General features: G+C 33.9%; 1 protein-coding gene across 1 annotated transcript in view; it reads left to right on the forward strand.

The window, feature by feature from the left end:
• Positions 1-27,778, forward strand: part of LOC107292474 (CUB and sushi domain-containing protein 3) — a gene marked incomplete at its 5' end in the record, with an annotated part of 196,708 nt that overhangs the window by 68,337 nt on the left and 100,593 nt on the right. The window contains 13 exons of the mRNA XM_015821564.1: positions 1,475-1,570; positions 2,813-3,016; positions 7,195-7,319; positions 9,940-10,036; positions 12,317-12,421; positions 17,780-17,898; positions 18,893-18,962; positions 19,610-19,726; positions 20,559-20,768; positions 21,800-21,988; positions 23,193-23,370; positions 25,621-25,766; positions 26,697-26,777. Of these exons, the coding sequence (XP_015677050.1) occupies positions 1,475-1,570; positions 2,813-3,016; positions 7,195-7,319; positions 9,940-10,036; positions 12,317-12,421; positions 17,780-17,898; positions 18,893-18,962; positions 19,610-19,726; positions 20,559-20,768; positions 21,800-21,988; positions 23,193-23,370; positions 25,621-25,766; positions 26,697-26,777 (1,737 nt within the window). The remainder of the gene's footprint in view (positions 1-1,474; positions 1,571-2,812; positions 3,017-7,194; positions 7,320-9,939; positions 10,037-12,316; positions 12,422-17,779; positions 17,899-18,892; positions 18,963-19,609; positions 19,727-20,558; positions 20,769-21,799; positions 21,989-23,192; positions 23,371-25,620; positions 25,767-26,696; positions 26,778-27,778) is intronic.

Here is a 27,778-nt window from a genome sequence, read left to right on the forward strand (position 1 = left end):
TCCAGGAGAACACCCAAGTTGCGGACCCGATCTGAGGGGGCCAAAGTTTCGCCCCCTATAGTCAGCGATGGAATCAGCTGACTATGCCGAGGCGCTGGAAGCCATAGCCACTCGGTCTTGGACGGGTTGAGTCTGAGTCTGTTCCTCCCCATCCAGACCCTCACGGCCTCCAGGCATCGGGCCATCACGTCAAGGGCAAATTGTCTTTTGAGTTAATATAAACAGAGCTTGTACTGTTGATGTATTCCAAAATATAATGCAGATGTATTAGGGGATGGTCTATTCAGAATATATTAAAAAGGAATTATGCATCTTGCAAACATTTTCCTGAAGTTGTTAGAGGGCAAACCCCAAAACAGATGGTTGCAGGATATCATTGTAGCTAAATAGCATAAGTTATGTTTAGTGAAAGTCACTCATAAGATATCAATTTTAAAAGATTTTAAAAAGTTCTAAAGAAATATAAAATTTTAGAACCTTGGAATCACCATAAGAGAAAAAGCACTTTCCATTGATGAGATGGATATTGATCTTTTCGTCTGGTTTTTAATTTTAATAATTAAGATTAGGAAGATTTTTAAAAGAAGAAATATTGTTCATTTCTTTTTTTGAAAGAACTGCCATATTTGGAAGTGGTTCCATTTAATACAGTTGATACAGACTTCTGATTCTTCAAACTTCAAATCTGCAGGATTATGCAAATTAAAATTTATTGCTATAGAGATAGAAATAATTATGTTGTCCGGTATTTTTCAACCTCAGCAATTTTGAAGCATGTGAACTTCAGTTCCTGTAATTTCTCAGCAAGTGTGCAGGCTCAGGAATTCTGGGAGATGAAGTCCATACATCATAAAGTTCAGTGGTGGGATTCAGCCACTTCGCACCTCTTCAGCAGAACCGGTAGCTAATTTTTTGTTGCCCAGGCCTAGAATGGACATCTGGAAGCAGCATCCACACAGAGAATCGGTTGTTCACATGTTTGAATCCCACCACTGATAAAGTTGCTGAGGTTGAGAAACACTAATTTACACCAAGCATTTAAAAACATTAAAATTAAATTAAATCAAATCCCCAAAATATTGTTTCCTTTGAACCCATCTCTTTAAAATATAAAGTTATATCCATTCATACTGAATAGTCTGTCCCATTATTACTGATATGTTACAGATCAAGAAATAAATGTAAAATGCCAAACAAAATATTATTCATGAACATCATTTTTATGTATCTTCTAGTTCCCCATATCTATCCCTTTATTGGTGCCAGTTTGCTTTGAAACAGTGTAGTAAACAATGAAATAATAAGCAAAGGCCGTTAATTTTTATAGACTGTTATTGCAAAAAAAGTCCTTCATTTTATACAAGATACTTGCAAGAGGATAAGAATCTGTGGTCTTTGAACTTTCAGCAAATGATATTGTAGGATTCTTGACAGAAAATTGTTTCTGAGGTACAGTGTTTGCTTTCTTGAGTAGGAGAATCCCTTCCATTGAGCTCAAGAAACCAGATAACTGTCCGATTTACTTCAGTTGGACCTGTTACAGCTAAAGGATTTCACTTTGTTTATCAAGGTATGACACATAAATACTTCTAACATGTTTCAATTAATTTGATTTGCTAATTTCTCACGTTTTATTGACCTTTCAGAGGTTTTTTTTTTTAAAAAATACTGTATTACTGTTACAATACTATGTCTGGTTATTTTAAATATTTTCATTATTAACATTCTGAAGAACATATAGGAATATCTAAATGATAAAAAAATCTAAAGGTCAGTGCTGGAATGCACTGGGACCTAAACAGAATGAACTAAATTGAATGTTGCAGAGGATATTTAAGCAGTAGCCCACAGATCTACTCCAAAGTCTTTTTGTGTTTAACCAGAAAATCTGCCAAGTTAAATAGGAATGCTGCAAAAACAGTTACTTTCTCTCTCCTTCCTTCCTTCCTCCCTTCCTTCCTTCCTTTCTTCCTCCCTCCCTCCCTCCCCTTCATTTCTTTTTTCTTTCTTTCTTTTCTCTTTCATTCCCTTCCTTTTCCTCCTTCCTCCCTCCTTCCCTCCCTCCCTTCCTTCTTTCCTTCCTTCCTTCCTTCCTTGCTTGCTTCCTTCCTTCCTCCTTTTTCTTTCTCTTTTTTTGCATTTTTCTGCAATGCTTTCATAATTTAAAAAGGGTTGAAATCTAAAGGGGAAAAGTGATGACAAGCCTTTTTTGCTATTTCAGTTATAATCTTATCTATTAATATTCAATCTAACCTTTTGCTCAGATATATATTGCTATGTCTGAATATACAGTAGACAGTGATATTATATTGAGCAGTAGAAATAACTTTGTTATTAAATATTAAAACATATTCTTTGATTTACAAGGCAATCTGATCCATGAAGAAAAAAAGTGGGGGTAATCTAGTATGTATAAGAATACAGCTTTCTATTGTTTCCCTTTTTGTAAATGGATCAGAGACTTTAAAAATAATTGCATGTCAACATTTGCTACTATAATCCAGCTTTTTATAAATCTGAATATCAATATGACAAGCAGAGCAGAGATTCATAAAAATGTAGCTAATCAATTTAAATATCTACCGGTCACAAAAATAAGAATTTTGCTTTGTATATTAATTCAATAAAGCAGTACTTTCCATATTATTTTGTGAAAAGCTTGCTACAACTGTTCTGTTATCTAATGGGAGGGGAAGTTTTTCTAGACATTTCCAGACATTTGAGCCTCTTATTTGAAACTGTGATAAATATATTTAGGATTATCTCATTTTCTGCCATGAAGCAGTATGCATTTTCTCTACTGTATTTCTAGCGGTTCCAAGAACAAGTTCAACACAGTGCAGTTCGGTGCCCGAACCACGATTTGGGAAAAGAATTGGAAATGAGTTTGCTGTTGGTTCCTTGGTTCTTTTTGAATGTAATCCAGGCTACATACTGTATGGGTCAATCGCAATTAGATGTGACACAGTGCCCAATGCATTGGCACAGTGGAACGATACTCTTCCTACATGTGTTGGTGAGTAGCGAAAATTCAATTATTTGCAGGGAGGTTATATACATATATACATATATATATTTACAGAATGGGATATAGGGTTTATTCTACTATCTTTGTACTTCAAGATAAAATGACCCATTCATTTGAATCTGTTATAAACCCTATAGCATTGTAACACCATGTTCTCCTGCTTTTAAGATTTTTAAAATTGCCATAACTAAGAGGAAAGGCACACACACCTCCAAATTGCAAGGGACCCGCATTTCCTTCAGGTTGGTGAAGAACCTGATTCATCCACAAACAGCAACATATCTGCATTATATTTATTTGTTTGTTTGTTTGTTTGTCTGTTTATTTATATACTTATTTGTTTCTTCAATTGCACTTGATCTAAGCACAATACACTCCAGCTCAACTGATTAAACTGATTAAAATAAACCAATAAAACTGGTCAACTGATTAAAATAGACTAGTAAAAAATTGCAGTATGTACAGCAATAACATATTAGGGAGGGGGGGCAGGTGGTAACAGCACCCGTGTTTGTCCCTCCCTTATTTATTTTATTTCTATAGTCACTCTTTTCACAATAAGTGACTCTGCATGGCACGCAACAATACAAAAATTATAACAACAGTAAACATGTCAAAAGTTGTCTCAATAAAAAGTTTTAAGAAGCATAAAACACACAAGAGAATTTTTTTCCTGTGATTTTTTTCCCAAGTTTCTATTCTGGCTTACTCCACTATCTCTTGCCCATTCATGTATATAAAAAAATCTTGACTATTTAATTTAACTAAGAATATAATATACCAGTTATATGAGTAAGTAAAGTGCAAACAATAGCATCACCTGGAAAAAAAATATTGTCATTATGGAAAGAGAAATTAAGGGCCAAATACAGTTCTCAGAGGAATGCATTTCATAGTAGAAACAATGTGCTAAAAGACCCATTTTTACAATCTTTGTATTCAGTTAACCCCTACTTTATGTTTTTTGTGAGCCAGTGAAATTTAAATAATTGCATTAAATTAATACATATATAGGAACTTTGTTCTACTGAACTGTGATTAGAATGTTGTAATAAAATTCTATTTTTTCACTCGGATCCTATTTTGAAAATACATGCTTGCATTACTATAGACAAATCCTACTTTAAAAAAAATTATTTGAAAGGTTTCCAGATTCAGTTTATAATGATGTTTTTAATCATTATATTCCTTCAAAGATAGTGACCATGATACCTGCAGAATTTGCTCATTCCTGTTTTGAAATCATTGTCTAGTGCTGTGTTTCTCACCTTGATGATTTGAAGATGTGTGGACTTAAAGCCACAGAATTCCCCACCAGCATGTTTGGTGGAGAATTCTGGGAGTTGAAGTCCACGCATCTTAAAATTGCTAAGATTCAGAAATATTGGTCTACTCCCAATAGATGAAGAAGCAGTGGGCCTTTTTTCCTAACCAAGACAGACTCCAGAAATGAGGACGATGTAGCAGCAACAGCATGGGAGGTGAAAATATTGAATTATTCTTAACTAGGAATTTGGGCTATATTTTAGAAGCTACATTCATCCCTCTGTGTAGACAGTTGTTCATAATCCAAAATCAACACTGGCATCTGAATCACAGTGTGCTACAAATGCTCAGCATAAGACTGCACGTTGAGTAATGCAGTGGAAGATGATTAGATCAAACATCTTGGAGTAGATGTTTTCTCAAGAGCAGCTTTTGGGGAAAATGTTACTGAGTAATCGGTGGACCTAGGTTTCAGGGACAGAAGTTCTTGTCTATCCTTCTGGGATATGGTTGTTTATCATTCGGGTTTTTTTAGCTCATAGATTGCCCTGGGACACTATTTTGTCTAAAACTACTGTGTAGGTGGGCTTGCAGATCATTAAAGGGAATGCATTAAAGGTTACACATGATTTAGCCAGCATGCAAGGTCTCTGTTGCCAAAAGATCCCCAGACCCGTTGAAAAAAAACCAACATGTTTTAAGTGATTTCTGAAAGATCACAAGGGTTGGGGCTAACCTGATCTCAGGGAGGAGGATGTTCCAAAGAGTGGATCCCATGGAAGAAAAGGCTTATCTCCTAAGCTCTATCAGATGGAATTCTTTAGCAGACGAGACCTAATGGGACAAATAGATATAATCAGAGAGAGATGGTCCCTCAGATAACCTGGACCCAGGAACACACTGGTAATGCAACTGATGGAGGAGAGGTCTAATGTGTGTCCTTTACTTGTTTTACCACATGTACAGTTAGAATCTGTTGTTATAGAGCAGCTTTTTCACTGAATTCAATTAAATATTAAAAAAAAAATATTGTGGTAGTTTTATAAGTCCAAAATATTATTCATACATGCAGACTGCTCTTCTAATACAAGCATGCAGTTAGAAAATGAGTTTAGTAATTGAAATGCTACACATGGCCATGGCTTGCTAGCAAATAGCTCAATGTTCCCTTACAGATATCAATTATCAGTCATTGTGTCTGCTCTTGCTTTTACCAGTAATTATTTAAACTGTTTAAGTGTCACTGACCTTTAGTTTATTCATGTAGTCCTTGACAGATTTTTATCAGTTATGTGCACTACAAAATATAACTCCTGTATTCATTACTCAGATAAGTTTCTTTCTTCTACATATTCTTCAAGTTCTCATATTTGTATCTAATGAAATGAGCCACAGGACTTAATAATGCTCTTCTTCCAGAATGATATATTGGCTACTAATAGTGCTGATAAAACTTCTCATCAATCATTTCTTCAAGCTATTAAAACTCTAGCAGAATGTCTGTATTTAGATGACAGCCTAATGTGATTATATTATAATGTCTAGTGGCTTGACCGAAAGTATCATTCATGTTTAGCATCAAATATCAGTGCAGGACCCAACTGCATTCTTTCTATTTATGTCTAATATTACTGTCATTAGGATAGATATTTGTAGTGGATGCAAACCATATTTATGATGTATGAAATGTATATATATATATGGATATTATCATTTTGAAAAAGTCTGAAGGGTAATTTAGCTGTATTAATATCACTGATAAAATTTAAAGGCCTCAGAGTTATGTAATTCAAGCCCTACAGATCAGGCAATAGTTCTTCAGCATCACATTTATGGCATGGACTATAGAACACACTATACAATAGTGTTCCCAAGTTCAATTTATGGGTGAATCTTCCTAAAGTTTCCAAGAGTTCACTAGGATCTCATTCTCAATTCCCATTCAGTTATTAAGTATTACTGCATTTATATTTCATTTTTGGGAGGAGTTCAGAATGAAAGATATCCCCTAATATTATCTCCAGAGCAAGAATTTCCCAGCAAAGATAATCCAAAGCAATATTTATGATAACAGAACTAGTTGTTGATAATCTTTTTTACCTCACTCTTTGCTGACTGAGTTGATGGTCCAGCTTTTCTACTTGGCAGTTCATTCAGATATTCCATACATCTTCTAAATCAGTGAACATAACTATAGTCTCAGGACTACACGGAGTCTGTAGAGAACCACAAAGATGACCTTGGAAAAGGAATGTGGCTGCTCACATGTAGCTTTAGATCATCTGTACTAGCAAGATTTCATTATTTCTTTGATCTGTACCGATAGCCCCAATATTTCAGTGCCACATTCCTTTTCAAAAATCATTTCTGTTGTTCTCTACAAATTGTATGTAGCCATGACATTGCAGATTATGCACAAGACATATGAATGGGCTGGTCCCATTTCTTTGATATCCTCTCCAGATACTCTCAAAGTTGCTTCTGAATTTTATGTTTTAAAAGAATAGGTGTATTTTTAATAGAAGAAAGTAGATATAAGTACATCCAAGGGTCTTCATATTAGGTCAAATTTTCAGTTTTAATTTCTGCCTAATCCATTGTTCAGCTATAACAGCAGCATACATACAGCTTACTCCATTTTTTAAAAAAAACAAAACAAAATAGATTTTGAAGTAATTTGATGTGTTTCCAATTTTTGAAACAGAATTTGTTATGTCAAAGCTTTATTTCTTTAGTAATTTCTTTGCTTCCTATTTCTTTTCTCATGTCTGTCTTGAATTCTAGAATTGTATTGTAAAACTGCTCAGATTGATGATGCTTGTAGTCATGTAAGCTTTTATTACATTGTATCTCTGTTTTGATACATGAACCATTTCCATAGTTAAAATATCTGCTTTCAGTGCCCTGTGGAGGTATTTTAACTAAACGTAAAGGAACGATTTTGTCTCCGGGATACCCTGAGCCTTATGACAACAATCTGAACTGTGTGTGGAAGATCACAGTGCCAGAGGGAGCTGGGATTCAGGTAAAAATACAGATGCTTTTAATCTGTACAAATTAAGATGTTTAAAAATTAAGCAGGTCTGTTTTTGTTTGACTCATAAACAAAGATATTATTTTCTATCCTTTTTTCCTTTTGTGAATATTTTTGCAGTTCCTTCTGGTTTTTGAATCCTGCTTTAGTGCTCTTGTGTCTGAATTATTTTGAAATTGCTGCTTCATTATCAGGAAAATGAAGGATATTTAATTCTTTTTGATAGAATCCATCTATCTCCCTCTTCTATTATGAGTAATACATATGCATAATGGATAAGAAAGTGATTTGTGGAGAGCTTATAGAAAATAAGACATGCCAAAGTTCTCCATCTGTGATAGAGGCACAAAATTTAACTCTCATTTCTATAAATATTATGGTAAGGACTCAGTCAGATGGGACAACGATGTCAGCTTTATAATCTGTTGTGCCCCATTTGCAATGCCTATGAGGTAGACATATGTGCATGTGTGTGTGTGTGTGTGTGTTTGTATGTCAGCTGCAGCGGGCAACTGTGATTACATAGAAAGAAACCTAGTTGATTTAGGTGCTACATACACATCAACACATCGACTCAGAATTTGCCCATCAAATTCCAATCTCTGCACATTTTTAAGACATGCATACCCACATAAATACATAGTCTATGATACAGCTTTGGAATATGGTTATGAGAAAGTGTATGAAATATGTTAACATGGAATAAATAGGGGAGAAAAATAATGATCTTAATTTATAGCAGTTAATCATGATGTGCAGATCTTTAACAAATGACATGAATTACTCTTTAAATCACTTTGCTAGGAAAGTCATTGTTGCAGAACTACAACTAATCAAAGCATATGGTACTGTGTTTTGTGGACTCTTTGTATATATTGCTTTAAGGGAGCTGGTTACTTTTTCTCATTTGATTATACAATGGATTCTCTAAGAAACCATATTATCTAAGGCATTAGCAGTTCCACCCACACACATGTGTTCAGAATTCTCTCATAGTGAGAATTAGCTGGTTCGCTATAAAATCCTTTTTTTTCCATCCAAGATTTCAAACAGCATTAGAGATTTATAACCTTGTCTTAACAGCACTTGATAACAACTAGAACAGAGATGAAGGGTGTATTTTTTAATCAAAGTCATGCAAAGACCTTTGAACCATGTTTAATTTTGGTTTTGAAAAGTTAATTAACTGACAATGTGAAAACAATGTGGTATCTGCAGTATTTTAAGCCATTTATCTAATTATCAAATAATTATACTAAATTTCAAATTATGTCAGGCATCCTTTGGTTAGAATATTGATACATGAACACAGTACTGGCCACACTGGGGAAATCAGGAGACTCAGGCAGTTCAAATGCCTATAAGGATTTATTGAAAGTTTAAACTCTTTACAAAATCTCAGCTACTAATGGTCAAGGGAAATGAGCAGTAATTAAGAGGCATTCAAGGTGGGTTGGACTTAGATCTCTTGCAGGCAAATAGAGACTCGTGACTTATGATATGTTTGACCCCTCCCTTAAGTTCAGCCTGGTCATCTCCTACATCAGGGGGTCTTCAAACTTGGCCCTTTTATGACTTGTGGACTTCAACTCCCAGAATTCCTCAGCCAGTGTGCCTGGCTGAGGAATTCTGGGAGTTGAAGTCCACAAGTCATAAAAGGGCCAAGTTTCAAAACCCCTGTCCTACATCATGTGTCTTACACTTGGCGATGAAAGTAAAGGAAATATTTAATGACAACGATATGGAACATTATTCTCTATAACTGTATTTAGTACTTTAGTTGATCATTGGTTGATACAATATTTAACTATTCTACATTTACAAACATATGAATAAGTGGTAATGCTATACGGGCCTTAAAGTACCCATTCTGTGAATATTGTAACTTTAAACAGTTATAACACAGCCAGTCATTAAGCAAAGACTACCTGAAATGCCACTGAGAAGTAAATACAGTGATTCATAAATACTGATACATAGCTAATTATAGCATCTCTATTTTGAGTCATTGAGTTGTGGTGGTAGTGGGGATTAGAGGGACAGGTTTCAGTGATGGCTAGACTAGTGAAGAAAAGGACCAGGGGAGACATGATAGCAGTGTTCCAATATTTGAGCAGCTGTCACAAAGAGAAGAGGGTCAACCTATTTTCCAAAGCACCTGAAGGCCAGACAAGGAATAACAGATGGAAACTGATCAAGGAGAAATTCAACCTAGAAATAATGAGAAATTTTCTGACAGTGAGAACAATCAATCAATGGAACAGTTTGCCTTCAGAAGTTGTGGGAACTTCATCACTGGAGGCTTTCAAGAAGAGACTGGACTGCCATCTGTCAGAAATGATGTAGGGTCTCCTGCTTGGGTGGGAGGTTGGACTAGATGCCCTGCAATGTCCCTTCCAACTCTGTTATTCTGTTCTGTTCTGTTTTGATTACAATCATTATTGTGCATAAAGTCATATTTAGAAATATATTTGGCTGAAATCCAATAATTAGTTGAAATACATAAATCTGAATGAACCCTCCAATACTGATTCATTTCTGGCAATATAACATGAAGTAGAGGACTTCCATATTGTCTAGTAATTTTGCACTATGTCTGTCCTTTATACAGGTACAAGTGATAAGTTTTGCAACAGAGCATAACTGGGACTCTTTAGATTTTTATGATGGTGCTGATAACAATGCTCCAAGACTTGGAAGCTACTCAGGTGAATGGAAATAATAACTTCTTGTCTGATATTCTGTTTTGTGGCAAACTATCAACTTGTGTGCTAGGAATAAATGCCAAGTATAAAACATCTCACATTCATATAATATATGATGTTAAAATGCACCATTTTACAGAACAAGTTAGACAACTGTATATCTAACTCATGGTAGTTTCATTATCTAATACTACCATAAATTTTTGACAGTACTGGAGCTGATTTTATTACCATCTGCCCCAACAGAATCTCTATATTACAGGAAACAAACACAACATTAGCTGAAATTCATGTAATATATTTTGAGTGCAAGGAAGTTTAAATTATATTAGCAATGAATTTTTTTTAAGTGGGTCTTAAGGATACTATGATACATAAGCTGAGTGGATGTTATTACAAAAAGCCAAGGTTGGTTAAATATGGTACCTAACTTTCTTAATATGAAGCTTTTATATAACTTTGAGTCATTTAATCATCCCACTTTTCTTTCCCTTTCTTTTCAAATTAAGCCGTGACCTTGCAGTTCCTCTGCTTTTGATTCTTCCTGTTTTTCTCCTAAGCATCATTATTTACTCTGTATGTAGGTGGAAGAAGAAAAGAAAAACAAAATAGAATAATAGTAATTTGCATGCTAGATCGGCTGTGACTTTTCCATAGAGCTTACGAACAGCTGAAGCAATCAACTTCTTCAGCTAGTTTAGGCACCTCTGTGCTATGCCAAAAATAAAAAAAGCTATTTATGTTTTCCAGAAGTTTTAATGTGCTTATAAATTAAACATTTTTGGTACTCCAAGGCCCTTTCAACTTATGGAAAATCTATTGTTGTTTTGTTCAGCTTTCAACCCTCACTGCAAAAATATTTGTCATCATATCACTTTCTTCTGAATTGTTCTACTTTATTTTTAACTATTTTTTTTACTGTTAAGGAATGCTGGCGCCAAAAAGTTTCAGCATTGCCAACCAAAGTATTCACCAGTAACAATGGATTTTCAATTTTCAATAAATTGCCTGGAGAAATCCCAACTTTCTGGTCCATCTACCCACTTCTGTACCTATTTATGGTGACCACAGTTCATAGCAGCAGTTATGCCTGGAAGCCATATACCATTCGATTTTTTTTCTTTAATGCTCCAGAATAATGCTGCAAGGAACAATTGAAATTGTAGCTAATTTAGGGGACCAAGCAGGGAGACAGAACAAATAGCAAAACTGCTGACTCTATCAGAACTTACCAGCACTTTTATTTTAAACATTAACTTATATAATTAACCTTTCTCATGGTGCTATATATTTTAATTGTAGGTATAAAATATAGATCAACTCTAGAGTACAAGTTTGATTTGTTTGTGAGTGTGTATAAATTAATTTGCACATGCAATGCAAACTGAGTATGTGTTTTCATGAACTTGGCATAATTAAAGTCTACAGCAAGGATCCAATAATAGACAGACTGACTAATGGAGTAATAGTAGAGAGATAGTAAGTAATAAGTGTCTGTTGTGAGGCATATATGTAGAAAGAACTGAAATTCTGTGTTAAGAACATGCTTCTTTCTCCTTTGTGTAGAAGTAAGTTGAGTGTAGTTGGAACAAGGCATTTAAGAACTATGTGTGATAAACGAGAATGGATGAAATTGAATGGTTGCTGAACATTGGGAGATTGGCAGTTAAAAAATGTGAAAAATACATATATACATGCATACATACATGCGTACATGAAAATAGGTTGCTTATAAAAGTCAATAACCAATATGAAAGAAACAAGTTGAGGATTTGATCACAGTTAGAGAATGAATGATGATTGAATTTCAAAAGATTGAATTGCAAAACAAATATATGAAAAAAGATGTATCAGAAGATGGGAAGACTGAGAAAGATGTAGGTAGATGGACTTGATAAGATCCTCATAGGTTTGGTGGAAACTAGTATAGTTTGAAAGATATAACGATATGGAGAGGAATTGTGAATGGTGTTTATATAACTTAGTAGTTTTATTTCACTTTTTTATGCTTTTTATTTCTTTGATTTACTACTTCAAACTTGCTTTCTGAACCTTGCTTAACTTGAAAAGGAAGGAAAACTTTTCAGTCTCAGTCACCAAGAACCAAAGTGGCTGACTGGATCCTATAAGCAAAAACTGTCCATTAAGAGCACTCTTTTGAAATGGATGTAAATGGTAAACTGAAACATTGCTTATATTTATAGGTAAAACTGTGAAATGTGGAAAGAAATAGAAGAATTAATTGCAGATTAATAACCTGGAAACTTCTTTTTCCCTCCCCAGGAACCACAATACCTCCACTTCTTAATAGTACGTCCAACAATTTGTACTTAAATTTTCAATCAGATATTAGTGTGTCGGCTGCTGGCTTTCATTTAGAATACACAGGTAATGTAATTGCAATATATATTGCCGTTAGATAGACCTGAATGACTTTGAAAATGTAGACATTTACACTTCAAGAAATTAAATGTTGGTTCTGTTGAAAGACTGGTAATGATAGGATCGTAAGGTAGTGAATTTTCATACAATTATTCTTGCTTTAATTATGTATTGTTTTGTAATATATAAGCCATTAAACGTATGAAAGAAAGAGAGTAACAAAAGATAAATATTCCCTACAAAGAATCTCAGAGTCTGTTTTTATTACGACTGAGAAATCAGGATTTTGACTGATGAAGTATTCAGAATTGAAAGGGGGGGAAAGGAAAAATAAACAGGTATTAAAAATATATGTGGAACATCAAGCACGTTTAGAGACAGATGGGGGGGGGAAATGAATCATTCTGAGATAGAAAAGGAATTTGGCTTAATTTGTTTCTATTGATTCTTTGAAGAAGGAGGAAAGCTGCCAATTTTGAAAGTCCAAGGTGACATATCTTTAGGCAAATTGTCCCAAATCTTATGCAAGGCTTAAATACATCTGCGACCATGAATCAACTTGTTATCCATGTGGGTAGTTAAGTTTGTCTGTCTCATGATTTAGATTTTATGCTATTAAATCATGTTGAGGAGAGGTCAATGACTAAGACAATAAAGAAACAAAGAAAATACAGGACAGTAATAAATCGCCAAAGATTTATTTTTCATAACTCAGATCATTATGTGATGCTAATTTATCATTAAATATTTATTTGTCAAAAGATAGCAGTTCTTAGCATTCAATTGCTGCATCAAATATAAACTTACAACTCTGTTTGGTTCCTATAATGTCACTTGCATATTTGAGATCAAATGAGTCCCTCAATCATAAAAACAGCCATCATTTATCTGAAGAAGCCTGAGCAAATGCAGATAGTTTTTTCTCCAGAATGTATGTTATTTTCTCACTGTTCCATGTAAATAGGTATAAACAAATAGGTATAAACAAAATCATACATGTGATCTTGAATTTTGGGACCATTTGTCTGATCTTTGAGAATCCAAAAGCCCTTCAATCACAGTTCCATTTTGTAATATAACTAGATATTTTTAATTGTTAGATTTTTTTAAAAGAAGTAGGAATTCTGAGAGATGTGTATTATTATATCATCTTCCTGCATTGACATGCAATCCTATTCTTTTATTTTACATTTTACTTCCTTGCTGGCTTTTTTTAAAAAATGTTCAAGTAATTGGTTGTTTGAAAGCTGGAATGATACTTTGAAATATCAGGAAGTTGTCACGATTATATATAGATCTCAATATTTGATTCAGTCATTTCATATGGAATATATCTTGCAGTTGTCTAGCTCTGTTAACCACTCACTTACTCACCAATGATTTAAGTGACATGGAATAACTGGCAATATTAGTAAGTAGACGAGCCACAATTCATAATTTCTGCACACTTCATCTCTTTGTCAAACCTGCACACAGTTGATGAAAATGAAATGAAAAGAAGAGGATATAGATAACATAATTTCTAGTGTCAAGTGAAAGGATGAAATTGCATATTGCTCAAAACTCTTATCTCAAGCTCCAAAAAGTCACACTAGATCAAGTTTGCTCTGTATGCTGGGGGAAGGGACGATAATTCATACATGTTTGGGGGATTTTTCAACTCTTTATTTAAGAGATGGGGCAGAATCATGACCCATAATAGACCTCTATATTTTTTGCGACCCTCTCCATTTTTCTTTCTCTTCTTAGTTCTTTTGTTCATGTCTTCCCTTCTTATTTTCAATGCCAGATAGAGAAAATATTTCTATATGTCTCTCATACAAACTTTTATTCATTTTTGTTGAAAGAAAATCTGTTTTTAAAATATTTTTCAAAATGGAAGAGAATTTTGGTGAAGAACTTGATGGATAGCCTTACCTTATTTGTGACAGTATCTTGTATTTCACGTGACAATAATTTCTTTAGCAGTTTCTTTGGCTTCACACGCTTTATTTCAATCCCCAGGCAAATGATCACAAGAGAAAAAGGGGATTTTCCGTAGCAGTACCGTTAGACCCAGGAAATAGGTGTTGTCTTTTGGAAAAACTATAGAGGAATGAATGTCTTTCCTGATAAAACTCAGTAAAATTCCTCAATTTATATGTTCCTAGATTTGATGAAAAATTATGAAAGGCCATTTGTGGTTAGACTAGTTATCTTTTATTTTCTTTCTCTCTCATTTTCATATCCTCCATTGCAGATAAATGATAATGACAGGTAGTCTTTGACTTAGACCACAATGAGGATGTTCTAACGGTCATAAGTGTGAAAAACAGTCATAAGTCACTTTTTTTCAGTGCCATTGTAACTTCAAACAATCACTAAACCAGTAGTGGCGAACCTATGGCACGGGTGCCAGAGGCGGCACTCAGAGCCCTCTCTGTGGGCACCCTCATCGTCACCCCAGTCCTAGGCTTTCAGCTGGGTTTTATAAAACCTTTTCGCTTTAGGCCTCCGCCGCCGTGTGCAAAAAAAAAAAGGTTCAATCAATCAGTCAATTTCAACTTCTCGGGGAAAAAAAAAGATCTTGCAAAGTTGGAATTGATTGATTGAACTTTTTAGTCCCATCCAGTCTTCTGTTACCACTGCAGCCATGCCCACCCAATTGGCCCCGCCCCGCCAATGGGCCACACCCAGCCAATGGGCCACACCCACCTGGCACTCGACGATGCATAAGTGAGTTTTGGGTTGCAGTTTGGGCACTCAGTCTCTAAAAGGTTCGCCATCACTGCACTAAACAAATGGTTGTAAGTCTTTGGCTACCTGTATTATGGTAATGTAGTGAAATCATTTTATAAAATTATCAATTTCATAAGCTAGAATCTACCTGAACCTTTAGACAATTAAACAGGAAGTTAAATTATATTGGGATACATATAATGATCACAATTATTGCTTTGTTCCCCAAAGTATGTGATTGTTTTTTGTGGCCAACCATTTTTATTTTATTTTATTTTATTAATTAAATTAATTTATACTCAATCAAATGATCCAATTTTTTTTTCAGAATTAATTCTAATAATCCAAGGTTATCTTGTTCTATAGGTTTGAGAGAGGGGGGACAATTATAAAACAACAAGCATATTCTTCCCCCCCCTCAATTTACTCTCTCTCTCTCTCTCTCTCTCTCTCTCTTCTCTCTCTCTCTCTCTCCTCTCTTCTCTCTTCTCTCTCTCTCTGTCTCTTTGTGTGTGTGTAGAAACATTAATACAGTTAACAAATTAAAGTAGCAAGATTAACTGGATTCTCTACTGCGCGTACATTCCGTTTATTAAACAATGAATTATATATGAACTGTCAACATCAGTTTGAAAAACAAACTTGATGCTATACTTGAGCAATACAATTAATATCACTTATTAGAGAAAAAAGATTGTATGACAAATAGAGCTTATTCCCAACTGGACAACCCATCCATCTTTCTTTGTTGGAAAGATGAAAAATGTCTTTTCTGGTCCTAATGATAGGACTGCCTTTTTATGGCTATCAAAGGCAAGAATATCCATGCCTAGCATGAATGTCAATATATAGGCTATCTCTGAGTCTCAGAGTGCCCCTCTGTTGTTTCTGACATTAATTGTGGTCTTAGATTGAGGTCCTCAAGAGACCAGCTTTCTCTTTAAACCTCAGGCTCAGTTATGGGAAAATGTTCAGATCTCTTTCAGTTTCATATGAGACAAACTGACAACAGCCAAGTATCTGATTTTTATTACAGTTACTCCAAAGCTTTTGAATCAGCTTTCTGTTGATATGGAAAAACTGTTTTTCTCTTCCAGCCTTTTGGAAAGGTTGTAAAACCTATTTATTTTGGAAAGCTTTTAGCTTCTGCGGCTACTTGTTGGCTGTTTAGTTTTATTTAGAAAAGCTTTCTTTTGTTCCCCTTCATATTTAATACTTGATGTTCCATGCTCTCTTACTGTATTTTAAATGTTTATGTATTGTTCAGCTTACATGCAGAGGACTTTGAACATGAGAATATAAAAATAGTTTGTGTAGCTCAGTGAAAGGTTTGCCATGCAACATATGGATTTTTGAAATACATTTTAAAATCCAGGATGTTTTATTTATCCTTCATTTTATCCTGTGAACAATCTTTGGCCAGCTGTCCTTCCTAGTAGCAATTGTTTAAAAAATATAATAAATGGATAGAAGCAACATTTTATAACCCTCTTGCTGAGACAAATCCTGGATGGGCTGTAGGTTTGGTCTCCAAGCTTGGTGATTTGGCTGCAAAGCTTGGAGATCAAATCTACAGCCCCACTACCAACCGGAGCTACTAATATTCAAACACATCTCAAATCATGGATTTTTACCTGCGCATCAGCTTTCATTATCACTATATCTGTTGTAGATCATCCTGCATAATGAATTCCTGATATGTAGAGCCCCAGTTTATTACTATGGATAGACTTACATTTGTATTTTTTCTCCCCAACACTTCCATTGTTGCATATGTTGGTGAGTTCCTGCTCAGGGCATCATTTCATCCCCTCCCCAGCAATTATTAAATTTAAAGATTAGAACATTTCATACATTGTCATTGACTAGACCCACCAGCATTTAATTTGTTCACTTTATATAAAGAAGAGCAGACCACAGAAGATGGACAAGGAAGAAGACTATTTTTTTTCTTTTGTAGCCAAAGTACAGTTGAAATACAAATACCTGAATTGTGATCATGGGGATAATACAATGGTCATAAGTGGGAGTGCAGGTTGTAAGTCACCTTTTTCAAGATGTTGTAACTTTGTACTGCTGTTAAGCAAATGGTCATAAGTCAAGGACTATCTGTACTTTGCTTTCATACTGCTCTGTTATAATTTGCTTTTTCTCTTGAAAACCCTAATTTGTAAAAAAAAATCATATTTCAACTGTACTTAGGTACAGATGGTAATTAGTCTTCTTCTTTGTCCATTGTTCTACATTTAGCCTTTTTCCCTTTCCCAAGGCAGTATCATGCACTTGGCTTCTGTTGATGGATTTGAAAGTCTCTGAAAGAGAAAGGAATGCAATATGCTTGTATTCTGTTAAGTCTGAGAATGGTCTCTCAAACATTTACAGTAAGACTTGTGAAACTTCTAGAACAGGGGTATCAAACTGCAATGTGCAAAAAGTCATGATACGTCATGACATGTCACGTGACATGGCGAGTTTGACCCCCTTGTTCTAGAAGGTAGACAGTTTTCAATAATGCTATATTATTGTCTTACTGATTCAATTCTCCCTCAGTATAGGGACTTTGTTAATGTTCTACTTTTAGGTCAGAATCTGCATAACAAAGGATAAAGTTATTTTGTCATTGTTAAGTTTTTTAACTTTCCACAGCTATAGGTTTGGACTCCTGCCCTGAACCTCAGATCCCAAATAGTGGAATTAAGATTGGAGACAGGTACATGGTGGGAGATGTCGTTTCCTTCCAGTGTGACCAAGGATATTCTCTCCAGGTAGATTTTTTTTTTTTCCAAATTCAGGTGTATTATTCATTTCTAACTAAGATATTATTGTTTCTGTAATCTATCCAGAAAGTAAAAACATTATTGTCCTGAATCTTTGGGAATATCAATAGTAATTCAGGAAAAGAAACATGAATGAATACAGTGTGTAAATTATAGGTGCAGAAGGAAGATAAATTAGATAAAACATAAAATTGTTTTATGTTTATATTTGAGTTTTTTCCATATTCTTTCTTCCATTTCTATCTATAATCTGTCTGTGTCTGTCTGTCTGTCTGTCTGTCTGTCTGTCTGTCTGTCTGTCTGTCTGTCTGTCTATCTATCTATCATCTATTTCAAAACATTTCTCTTTTTCACAAAGACATCAGCATGTCCAAAGTATTCACCAAAAACCTGATATTACTTGTTGGAGCCTTTAAATCATCATTAGTTCTATGTCTGTTTGTGTATGGTTTTGTTTTGTTTTGTTTTAATGAAGATCATTGCATGATTGTTGTTTCCAGATCCCTAAATGAAAATGTAGTTTGGAATGTGAAGGTCGTGCTTTACATGATTCAGAGAAGAACATCTGATCTGTTGCCCATACGATAGATAAGAAAACATTAGCTATTATATCCACATGATTATGCTACATATTCCGTCAATTCTGCACCATCACTGGCCTGTGTTCTTTGCCATTTGGCATATATGTTAAAATTCAGTAAAGCAACATTGTCTATGTAATCAGCTCCCTAGCTAACAGGGCCAGAGTTTGGAAGCATACGAGGCATCCAATGGAGGTTTTTGTGCCAATGACTTGCTGAGGTTGCTGCAGCCAAACCAGACCATAATTGGCCATGCTAATGAGACCTTGTCAGACAGTTTGGCTCCCAGGTTTACATCTCAGGATGCAAATTGTGATACCATTTTATTGTTATGCATAATAAAGTGCAGCACAGAACTGACTGTTAATTTGATAATTTTAAAATGTTTTGTCATTTTACAGGGACATTCACATATCACCTGCATGCCTGGACCAGTGAGAAGATGGAATTATCCTATTCCAATTTGCTTAGGTATATCTTCCATATATAAAGTAAAAAAAAAGGATATGGGACAACTAAGAGATTTATTTGTGAGTTTTATGGTGTCTTGATGGAGGGATGGAAGAAGTTCCATGATGTGAACAGAATGCTCAAATAGTTATATTTTTTCCCAAAGATAAATAAAAACATCGTTGTGACTCAAGTTTGATACATTATGAAATACAAAAGGAGTCTATAACATAATAAAGAGTAGGGAGTGCCCTGTTCAGTATTTCAACCACTTTCCCTGTTATGCTATTTCATTTTCTACTCCCTACCCTACTTCAACCTTTTCTACCTATGTAACACTTGCTCAGAAGAGGCCAAAATTGGATCAAAAGAATAAGGAGCTATAGATGCTTCTGTCCTCGGAACTTGCATAAACTGGGTTAATGCAAATAATTGCCTAACAGAAAAATCCCATTCTTTTGAGTGTATTTCTTTAAAACAGTGTTCTAAAACTTGGCCATTTTGAAATGTGTGGACTTCAACTACAAGAATTCCCAGCCAGTACTCTCAGAATTCTGGAAGCTGAAGTCTACACATCTGAAAATGGCTAAGGTTGAGAAACACTGCCTAAGAAGCTAAGAAAAGAGAACATGGTTTAAATGAGCTTTTCCCTCCCCTCTCATTTGTAGCACAATGTGGTGGTTCCATGTCAGACTTCAGTGGTGTGATCCTTAGCCCAGGATTTCCCGGGAATTATCCTAGTAGTTTGGATTGTACATGGACCATCAAGCTGCCTGTTGGGTTTGGTATGTCTTATTCCATTTACTACCATTTAGCAGAAGTGAAGCCCTACTAAATACGATCCTCATTTAAAACTAGCCATAGCAAGTATACTTTATTCACCAAATTAGTTTTTCTCACTGTGTATGGTTGAAAATGAATTTATGCTGAAATTGTTTGGAGCATCCAGCTTTATGTTTTGTGTGTTCATTTGAAAGAGTTTTTCAGGGCTTCAGAGCAATCTTCTCTTAACAGTCGGGTGTATCAGAAACTGGAATATTTTGAATATAAGAACATTAGAAAATCCCTACTGTATTAATCCCAAGACATATCTACTACTATTTGACATACAATGGACAACTTAGATCAGTTTCTCAGCCTTAGCTAGTTTAAGATGTGTGGACTTCAACTCCTAGAATTCCCCAGCCAGAGAGTCTACACATGCATTTGGGGCTTATTGAGCTACTGGTGTTGGCAGTGGCAATGGCAGTGGCAAGGTGTGTGGACAATTTGTGTTCTTTCCAAGTAAGATACATTTGGTTAGTAAAGCTTTTCTGAAGGTACAAAGCTCCAAGAAAATGAAACATTGCTTATGGCACTGTTTCATAATAGAGAATTTTTGTTTTGTTTTGTTTTGTTTTAATTTGATGTATTTATGCTTAATTTGATATATTTATGGTGCATGCCAAGCACCCCACAGTTCAACCCTGAGCTACAAATATTCTCTTCTAATGTTGAAAACAAACAGATGTTCTGTTTGGCAGTTTAGTCTAATAGTGCAGCATCTTCCTGGATTATTGTATTAATATTACAATTTTTAGATTTTATCCTGTTGATTTTTTAAAACAATATTTTCAGGAGTGCATTTGCAATTTGTGAACTTTTCAACGGAGACAATCCATGATTACCTGGAAGTTAGAAGTGGATCACCTGATGTTAGCACCGCCATTGGTAGACTCAGCGGTCCTCAGCTACCTTCTTCACTTTTCAGTACAACACATGAAACTAGCTTATATTTTCACAGTGATTATTCTCAGAACAAACAAGGATTTCATATTGTGTATCAAGGTGTGTGATGACCTCTACTTTTTTGTTATAATGTTATAAAACAAGACGCATTACTAACAACGGCAAAAATATTTTTGTAGAAATATAAAGAATGGTCTCTTTTAGTTTGTTTTGCAATGATTTCATTTAAGGAATCATAGGATAAAACAGAGTGGAATAAAATAGACCATTAAGTCCATTACCCCAAATTATAGCATTATCAACAGATTGTAGTCTCATTTGTGCTTGGAGTGATCCACAATGTTACTAATTATTTCTCATGGTAATTAGATCCACAATTTATGTTTGGGAGCATATAATTACAAAAAGACAGAAAACTATGCAATGGTATGGTTGAAATAGTCAAAAAACCCTTTCCACTCAAAAGAAGGAGTTTCTTTGAAACTACACCCTTTCTGAGTTTGTTTTTTCTTAAAGGTTGGCAGTTCTCATAATACACTAAGAAAATAGATGATTTCAGTAGGTGAGGTTAAATACCTTGGAGTTAAAATTGACTGTATGGGCAACCATGCCATTTTCTTTATAATATGGCCAAAATGGTTTGCCATTGTTATTCTCTGAATGCTTTCAACTTCCCATCTTGTGCATAGCTCTCTTATTCCTTGCTGCTTTCCTGGCTAAAATATTAACCAGGTTTAATGCTGCATAACTTCAAGCTGCAACAAGGTCAGCCAGGTGCTTCCAGATGCTGAGACTGAAAAAAGGAGAAGAACCAATACATTTATTTAGACAGTATTATATAGTGTAGAATGTTCCCTGCAGGAGCTAGATCTGATCTCACCTTGAGAAAAAGCCCAGCCCTCAGTGGCGAAAAACATAGATTTAGTAAGATCTCTTCAATTCCATGATATCATTCAAATGTTTAAAAAAACAGTATGAAGAGTTGGGATTAGGAATATACTGTGGTTATACTGTGTGAGTCCTGTGTTCATGTGTTAAAAAGAGAAGCTCACAGAGGGAGGAGGGGTGCTTAAAATTATTTCCCAAGAAATATCTTTAATGTCTGTGGTACACTGACATATTTTTTTCAGCATATCAGTTACAAAGTTGTCCTGATCCACGTCCCTTCCGAAATGGATTTGTTATTGGAACTGACTTTACTGTAGGACAGACTGTTTCATTTGAGTGTTTTCTTGGATACACTTTAATTGGAAATTCAGCCCTTACTTGCCTTCATGGAATCAGTCGTAACTGGAACCATCCTCTTCCAAGGTGTGAAGGTATGTTTTCAAGATAGATAGATAGATAGATAGATAGATAGATAGATAGATAGATAGATAGATAGATAGATAGATAGATAGATAGATAGATAGATAGATAGATAGATAGATAGATAGATAGATAGATAGATAGATAGATAGATAGATAGATAGATAGATAGATAGATAGATAGATAGATAGATAGATAGATAGATAGATAGATAGATAATATTTTAAAAGATTAATATAGTCAACAGATTGAAAGCAGGATAGGGATCTATACAATAGTTAGACGATTGAGTAACAGAATGATAGCCATGGAAATGTGAAGAAAATTGTTTAAGGAAAACAGCAAGTATTTCAAAATCTGGTCTTTTTACATTACATTTTGTTATGTGCTATAAGCCAAGTACATATTTTAGTCAGACTGAAGTTGGCATCGGAAGCAGATTTATGAATTCTAACTTTATTATATTGCATGTAAGAAGGGGTAAGACCTCATCCCCATCCTATCTTAGCTCTGGTTTCAATGTGGTTTTAAAATCTTAATCTATGTACTTTTAATGTTTTAATATTTTAATTGTTTTAATTTGTTTTGTAACTTATAAGCCACCCAGAGTCACCTTATAAGGGAGATGGACAATATAAAAAATAATTAAATGTGCTGCTAGTACTTACCATTTTGCAGAGTTTTTTTTTCTTTCCACTTTTTGGTTTAAATGTCAAATGTCAAAATGGTTTAATAATAAGAATGTACTTTTGAATTATATATAAGATATATCACTAAAAGAACATCGATTTATTGAGCATTGGGTGCAGCTAAAAAAAATACTCTTCAAAGTTGAAACAACTTTGTGGCTCTAGAATTGCAGCCTTCAATTGATGATACATGTTCTGTTTCCCTTGATGAACAATTTCTGATGTTCTTCATGTTGAAAATTTTTCAGTGTAATGAACTTTTTAATATTTTATGAAGTTAAGATACAATTGTAGCTTTTTAAAAAACAGGGTTTCTAAAAATCCATAATATGTCTTTCAGTTTTGTTTTGTTTTCGGGGGGGGGGCTGTCTGTTTTGGGGTCATTTGTGATTTGGGTTTGTTCTTTTTATACTAAAGCAATAAAAATATATTTTCCAATTATTTTTTTTTTTAAAAATGCATAAGCATTATGAAATTACTATACTTAACTTCCTTCCTTCCTTCCTTCCCTCCCCTTCCTTCCAGCTCTTTGTGGAGGAAACATAACTGCTATGAATGGTACAATATATTCACCTGGCTACCCTGATGAATATCCAAATTTTCAAGACTGCTTTTGGCTAGTAAGAGTACCACCAGGAAATGGCATTTATATCAATTTTACTGTTCTTCAGACAGAACCAATATATGATTTTATAACAGTCTGGTAAGCAAAAATTACCATAATTTCTTTATTATGCAATGGAGTCATGCATAAGAACAAGCAAAATTACTAAATACAAATTACTGTTTGGATTGATTTAATAGCTCAGATGTTTGATGATTTAAATATTGGTTTATTATTCTAAGTGTTCTATAGGAATGTTGTCCCAACTACTTAACATAAGCACAATGTTAATATTGTTCACTATAGCAGTTAGGGTTAGGGTTACAGTTAACATCTGCTACAATGTCTTTGAAAAATTTATCTCTGGGATTACATATTTATAAAACTTACATTATGAATTCTGTAAATTTATGTTCAAAGGACCAAACCTATTAATACATGATCACGGAACATAATTTACTTATTTGTGATAAAACACATTTAGAGTTGATACATCACTGACATATATTTGTTTCTCTGAATTATTGGAGTTCTTTTTCTGCTGTGTAAATGAGTTTAAAATATAACATGCCAAATGTTTCCTTATTTCACATATATGAAATAAGAATAGTCCAGACATTATCTATCTATCTATCTATCTATCTATCTATCTATCTATCTATCTATCTATCTATCTATCTATCTATCTATCTATCTATCTATCTATCTATCTATCTATCTATCTCTATCTATCTATCTATCTATCTATCTATCTATCTATCTATCTATCTATCTATCTATCTATCTCATCTATCATGATTTTTAATAATTGGAATATTAACATCTAGTTATTTAATGTGAAAGTTCTGATTTTCTATTTTTCTAATTCTATTATATCTTGCAGTGCAGCTTTATTATTAAAATCCATACAAAATATTTATTTTAAATGGTAAACAAATATTTACACAATGATTACTAAACCAAAAAAACACAGAACAAACTTATGTTCGTAAATATGTTAATATTGCAAAAAACAACAAGTAAGATTTATGTAAATTAACAGGCATAACCAATTTCTGAAATTCAATAAAACATATTCAAATTGCCATTGGTTTAGATGGCTTTGAAAAGATAGCCGGATTAATGGTAGACGTCTTTGAACAGTTTCTTTTGGACTTTTCCATAATTATTTGACTGGCCACTGGGAAAACTAATACTAGTGATGCCACCCAACACATTTTATTTTACATATTTTTTTTATTTGAAACCAATTGTCCCAGCAGGATTTAAAGCAAAATAATGTTTGTTTTCATATTTTTAAAAGCACATTTGAAAAGAGAGGCTAGGATAGGGGAGGGGAGGGGAGAAGACTAGATTAGCTGCATCTGCTTGTTTTTTCCATATCAAACAAGTAGTAACTGATGAAAGCCTTTGTCCTTTATTCTATTTTTAAGGAAATTAATTCAGCAAGGGAGAAGAACTTTCCAAGCATAAACAGATAAACTTTATATTCATTATTAAATTGATAAAAAATTGCAATATATTATAGATTCATAATTATAAAAGACATATTATTTTCATTAAAAAATTAACATTTTAGTGCATTTAGTGTATTTCAGTGCATTCCATTTTCACATAAAAAAGTGTCTAGCAACTATATAAACATAATTTTCAGAATTTTAAACATCTATAAAATATATTAGAAAGAATCTCATGAATTCTAGTATGTGCTATATCAGTGTGTGTGTGTGTAAAATAACATGTATCATATCACATAATGGAAAAGAGTATGAAAAGTTCAAACTACTATAAATCCCGCATTTGAAACAAAGGGGAAAATATTATATTTACCATCCTCAAAACTTCCAGATACAGTAGCCAGAGCAAAATTAGTAAATAATTATTCCTACAAGGACAGTATGTCAGGGTTAACAGAAATAGGTATAAACAAAAATAATGGAGTGGGACTTTATTTTAAATAATGCAAACAATGGTGTGTTCAGTCTAGGCTGTTTGCCCTGTACGATGATTTATTAGTTTTATTTATTTGGATTCCAGGAACTATCTCTGCACATCTGTTGATGAACATCTGTACATTTCAGCTCAAGTTCCATTGTAATGAAAAAGAAAAGTAAAGACAAATAGATGCTGTCTATGAATTTAGTCTCTTCTGAATTAGTAGATAGAATTACTTGTTTTCTCGCTTTCATTTTATTTATGATGTGCCTTGAATGTTTACTTAAAGCAAATGGAAATTTATTTAACTGTGAGATTTCTTTCTTTCTTTCTTTCTTTCTTTCTTTCTTTCTTTCTTTCTCTTTCTCTTTCTCTTTCTCTTTCTCTTTCTCTTTCTCTTTCTCTTTCTTCTAGGGATGGACCTGAGCAAAATTCACCTCAAATTGGTCAATTTAGTGGCAACACTGCATTGGAATCTGTTTACAGCACCTCAAATCAGGTTCTAATAAAGTTCCACAGTGATTTTACAACAAGCGGCTTCTTCGTCCTTAGTTACCATGGTTAGTGTCACACACCTAAAGGATGTGTGTGCATGTGTATTCTTTTCTTTTTTAAAATAATAAACACAAAGGACGTATTCCTAGTTAGAATGGTAAATGATTTCTGCTTGGCAGTAATAATTGCATGACAGTAAACATGAGGATTTATAAGAAGGCCAAGAGGTAGAATGAGAATCCAATTACAGAGCAGGGCAAACTTTGTACCTGAAATAATCCACTGGCACTGAGAAAATCCCCATCAATCAATTGTAAAAGGCAGCTTTACTTGGAATAGCTTACGTTTTGTGATGATACCTTTAACACCATCAAACAGCAACATATCAAGTCCTTGGGAAGGACTCAGTAGGTGGATAAAAATGCCAAAACCAGTCTAAACATGTGGAATGAACCATAATAATGATAAATTGATTTCTATAACATACATTAAGAGTAGAAGGAAGCAAGGGGAAGGAGGACATTACTTTGAAGGTCATCTTATTCCATCTTTTGTTCATTACAAAATATATAATATAGTACTTTTTATAAAAAACACTGAGCTTTTTAATAAATAATGGATGGTATAATATGGAATGCAGTATGGAGGTCCAAGTTTGATGTAGCCTTTAAGCAGCACATATTTGGAACATAAATTTGTTCAGACTAACAGTTGTGAATCTAATCAACGGGACTGCTATCTAGCACATATTTTACTAATATATGTTAAATATACCAACAAGCATCATAAATGTTATGAAATAGATGTGTATGTTCCCTACAAAACCGTAAAACCTTATAAACCTAATAATTTGTCAAAGACTTCTGTACAGTATTAGATGCAAGCTAACTTCCCTGTAATTTCTTGTATCTATTTTTTTTCACTTTCAATGTGCTTATTGTTATAATGTAAACTGGAACGGTGTGTTAATTGGAATGTTTCTGCTGCTTTCATAGCATACCAACTTCGAGTGTGTCAGCCTCCACCTAGTATACCAAATGCTGATGTTCTGACTGAAGATGATGAATTTGAAATAGGTAAAGTTAATATTAATGTAGACAACTTCTGTTTAATTTCAAAAATTACCATATTTAACATATGTGTCCGTATACATGGAAGTTCCTACATTTAGTTTTTCTATGATACGTGCAAATAAATGACATGTGTATATGGCTATATCTAAGTGAGGAAAATAGGATCTCCTATAATTACAAGGATTCATTTTTATTTAACAACATTTATTAGTAAAGTCATAAACATTAAGTTAATTTAACTGTCTATATGTTTTGGATTTATTTTCATTGGATTTATTTTCATGGGATTTATGCATTCCTAAATGCAGCATCATTAGGAAATGTTTAAAAATTTGACAAATTGTGTCCTAATATGTCACCAGTGATGCATGATGCATATCTATGCATAAGATGGAGACAATGTGTTTGTTATAACAGTGTATTTGTTATGTCCAAAACCTACAAAAATGTATGTAAAAATTATAATTTACAACTACAGATGACGTCTTACATATAATCAGTGATACCCAATTATATGGAAGATAAGTTTGTCAATTTTGACAAAATTGGGACACAGAATAAATTTAAGTGGATAGACTAGACTTAAAAACCAAGTAAGCATAGAATGGACTGGATGGCTAAAGTGGAAGAAGGAAAGGAAGTAATAAAAAGGGCTAGCAGAAAGATCTGGTTTTGGTCATCTTAGCTTTTAAATTATGGATACTAAATATACATTTTTTGTGTGTATGTGTGTCTATATATGTGTGCCCAGATGTAAACTAAATGCATATTTATTTTAGACTATCTCTAGGTAGCTCCACTGATTCTTAATCTATCCCAGTAATAACTTTCCTCAGGCAATATGACTTGATGCTTTTGCTGTTGTCACTAAATTAATCATCTGCTTCCAGCATCTTCCTATATCACTGCTCTCCAATATAGGTGTCATCTTGCTTTAACTGAACAGCTGAGATGATGACCTTCAAGCTTTAGGTGACTCTTTTGTGAATATATACTCTTGACAT

Source organism: Protobothrops mucrosquamatus, unplaced genomic scaffold (assembly GCF_001527695.2).
Source record: "Protobothrops mucrosquamatus isolate PMUCROS unplaced genomic scaffold, P.Mucros_1.0 scaffold1352, whole genome shotgun sequence".
Classification (NCBI taxonomy): Eukaryota; Metazoa; Chordata; class Lepidosauria; order Squamata; family Viperidae; genus Protobothrops; species Protobothrops mucrosquamatus.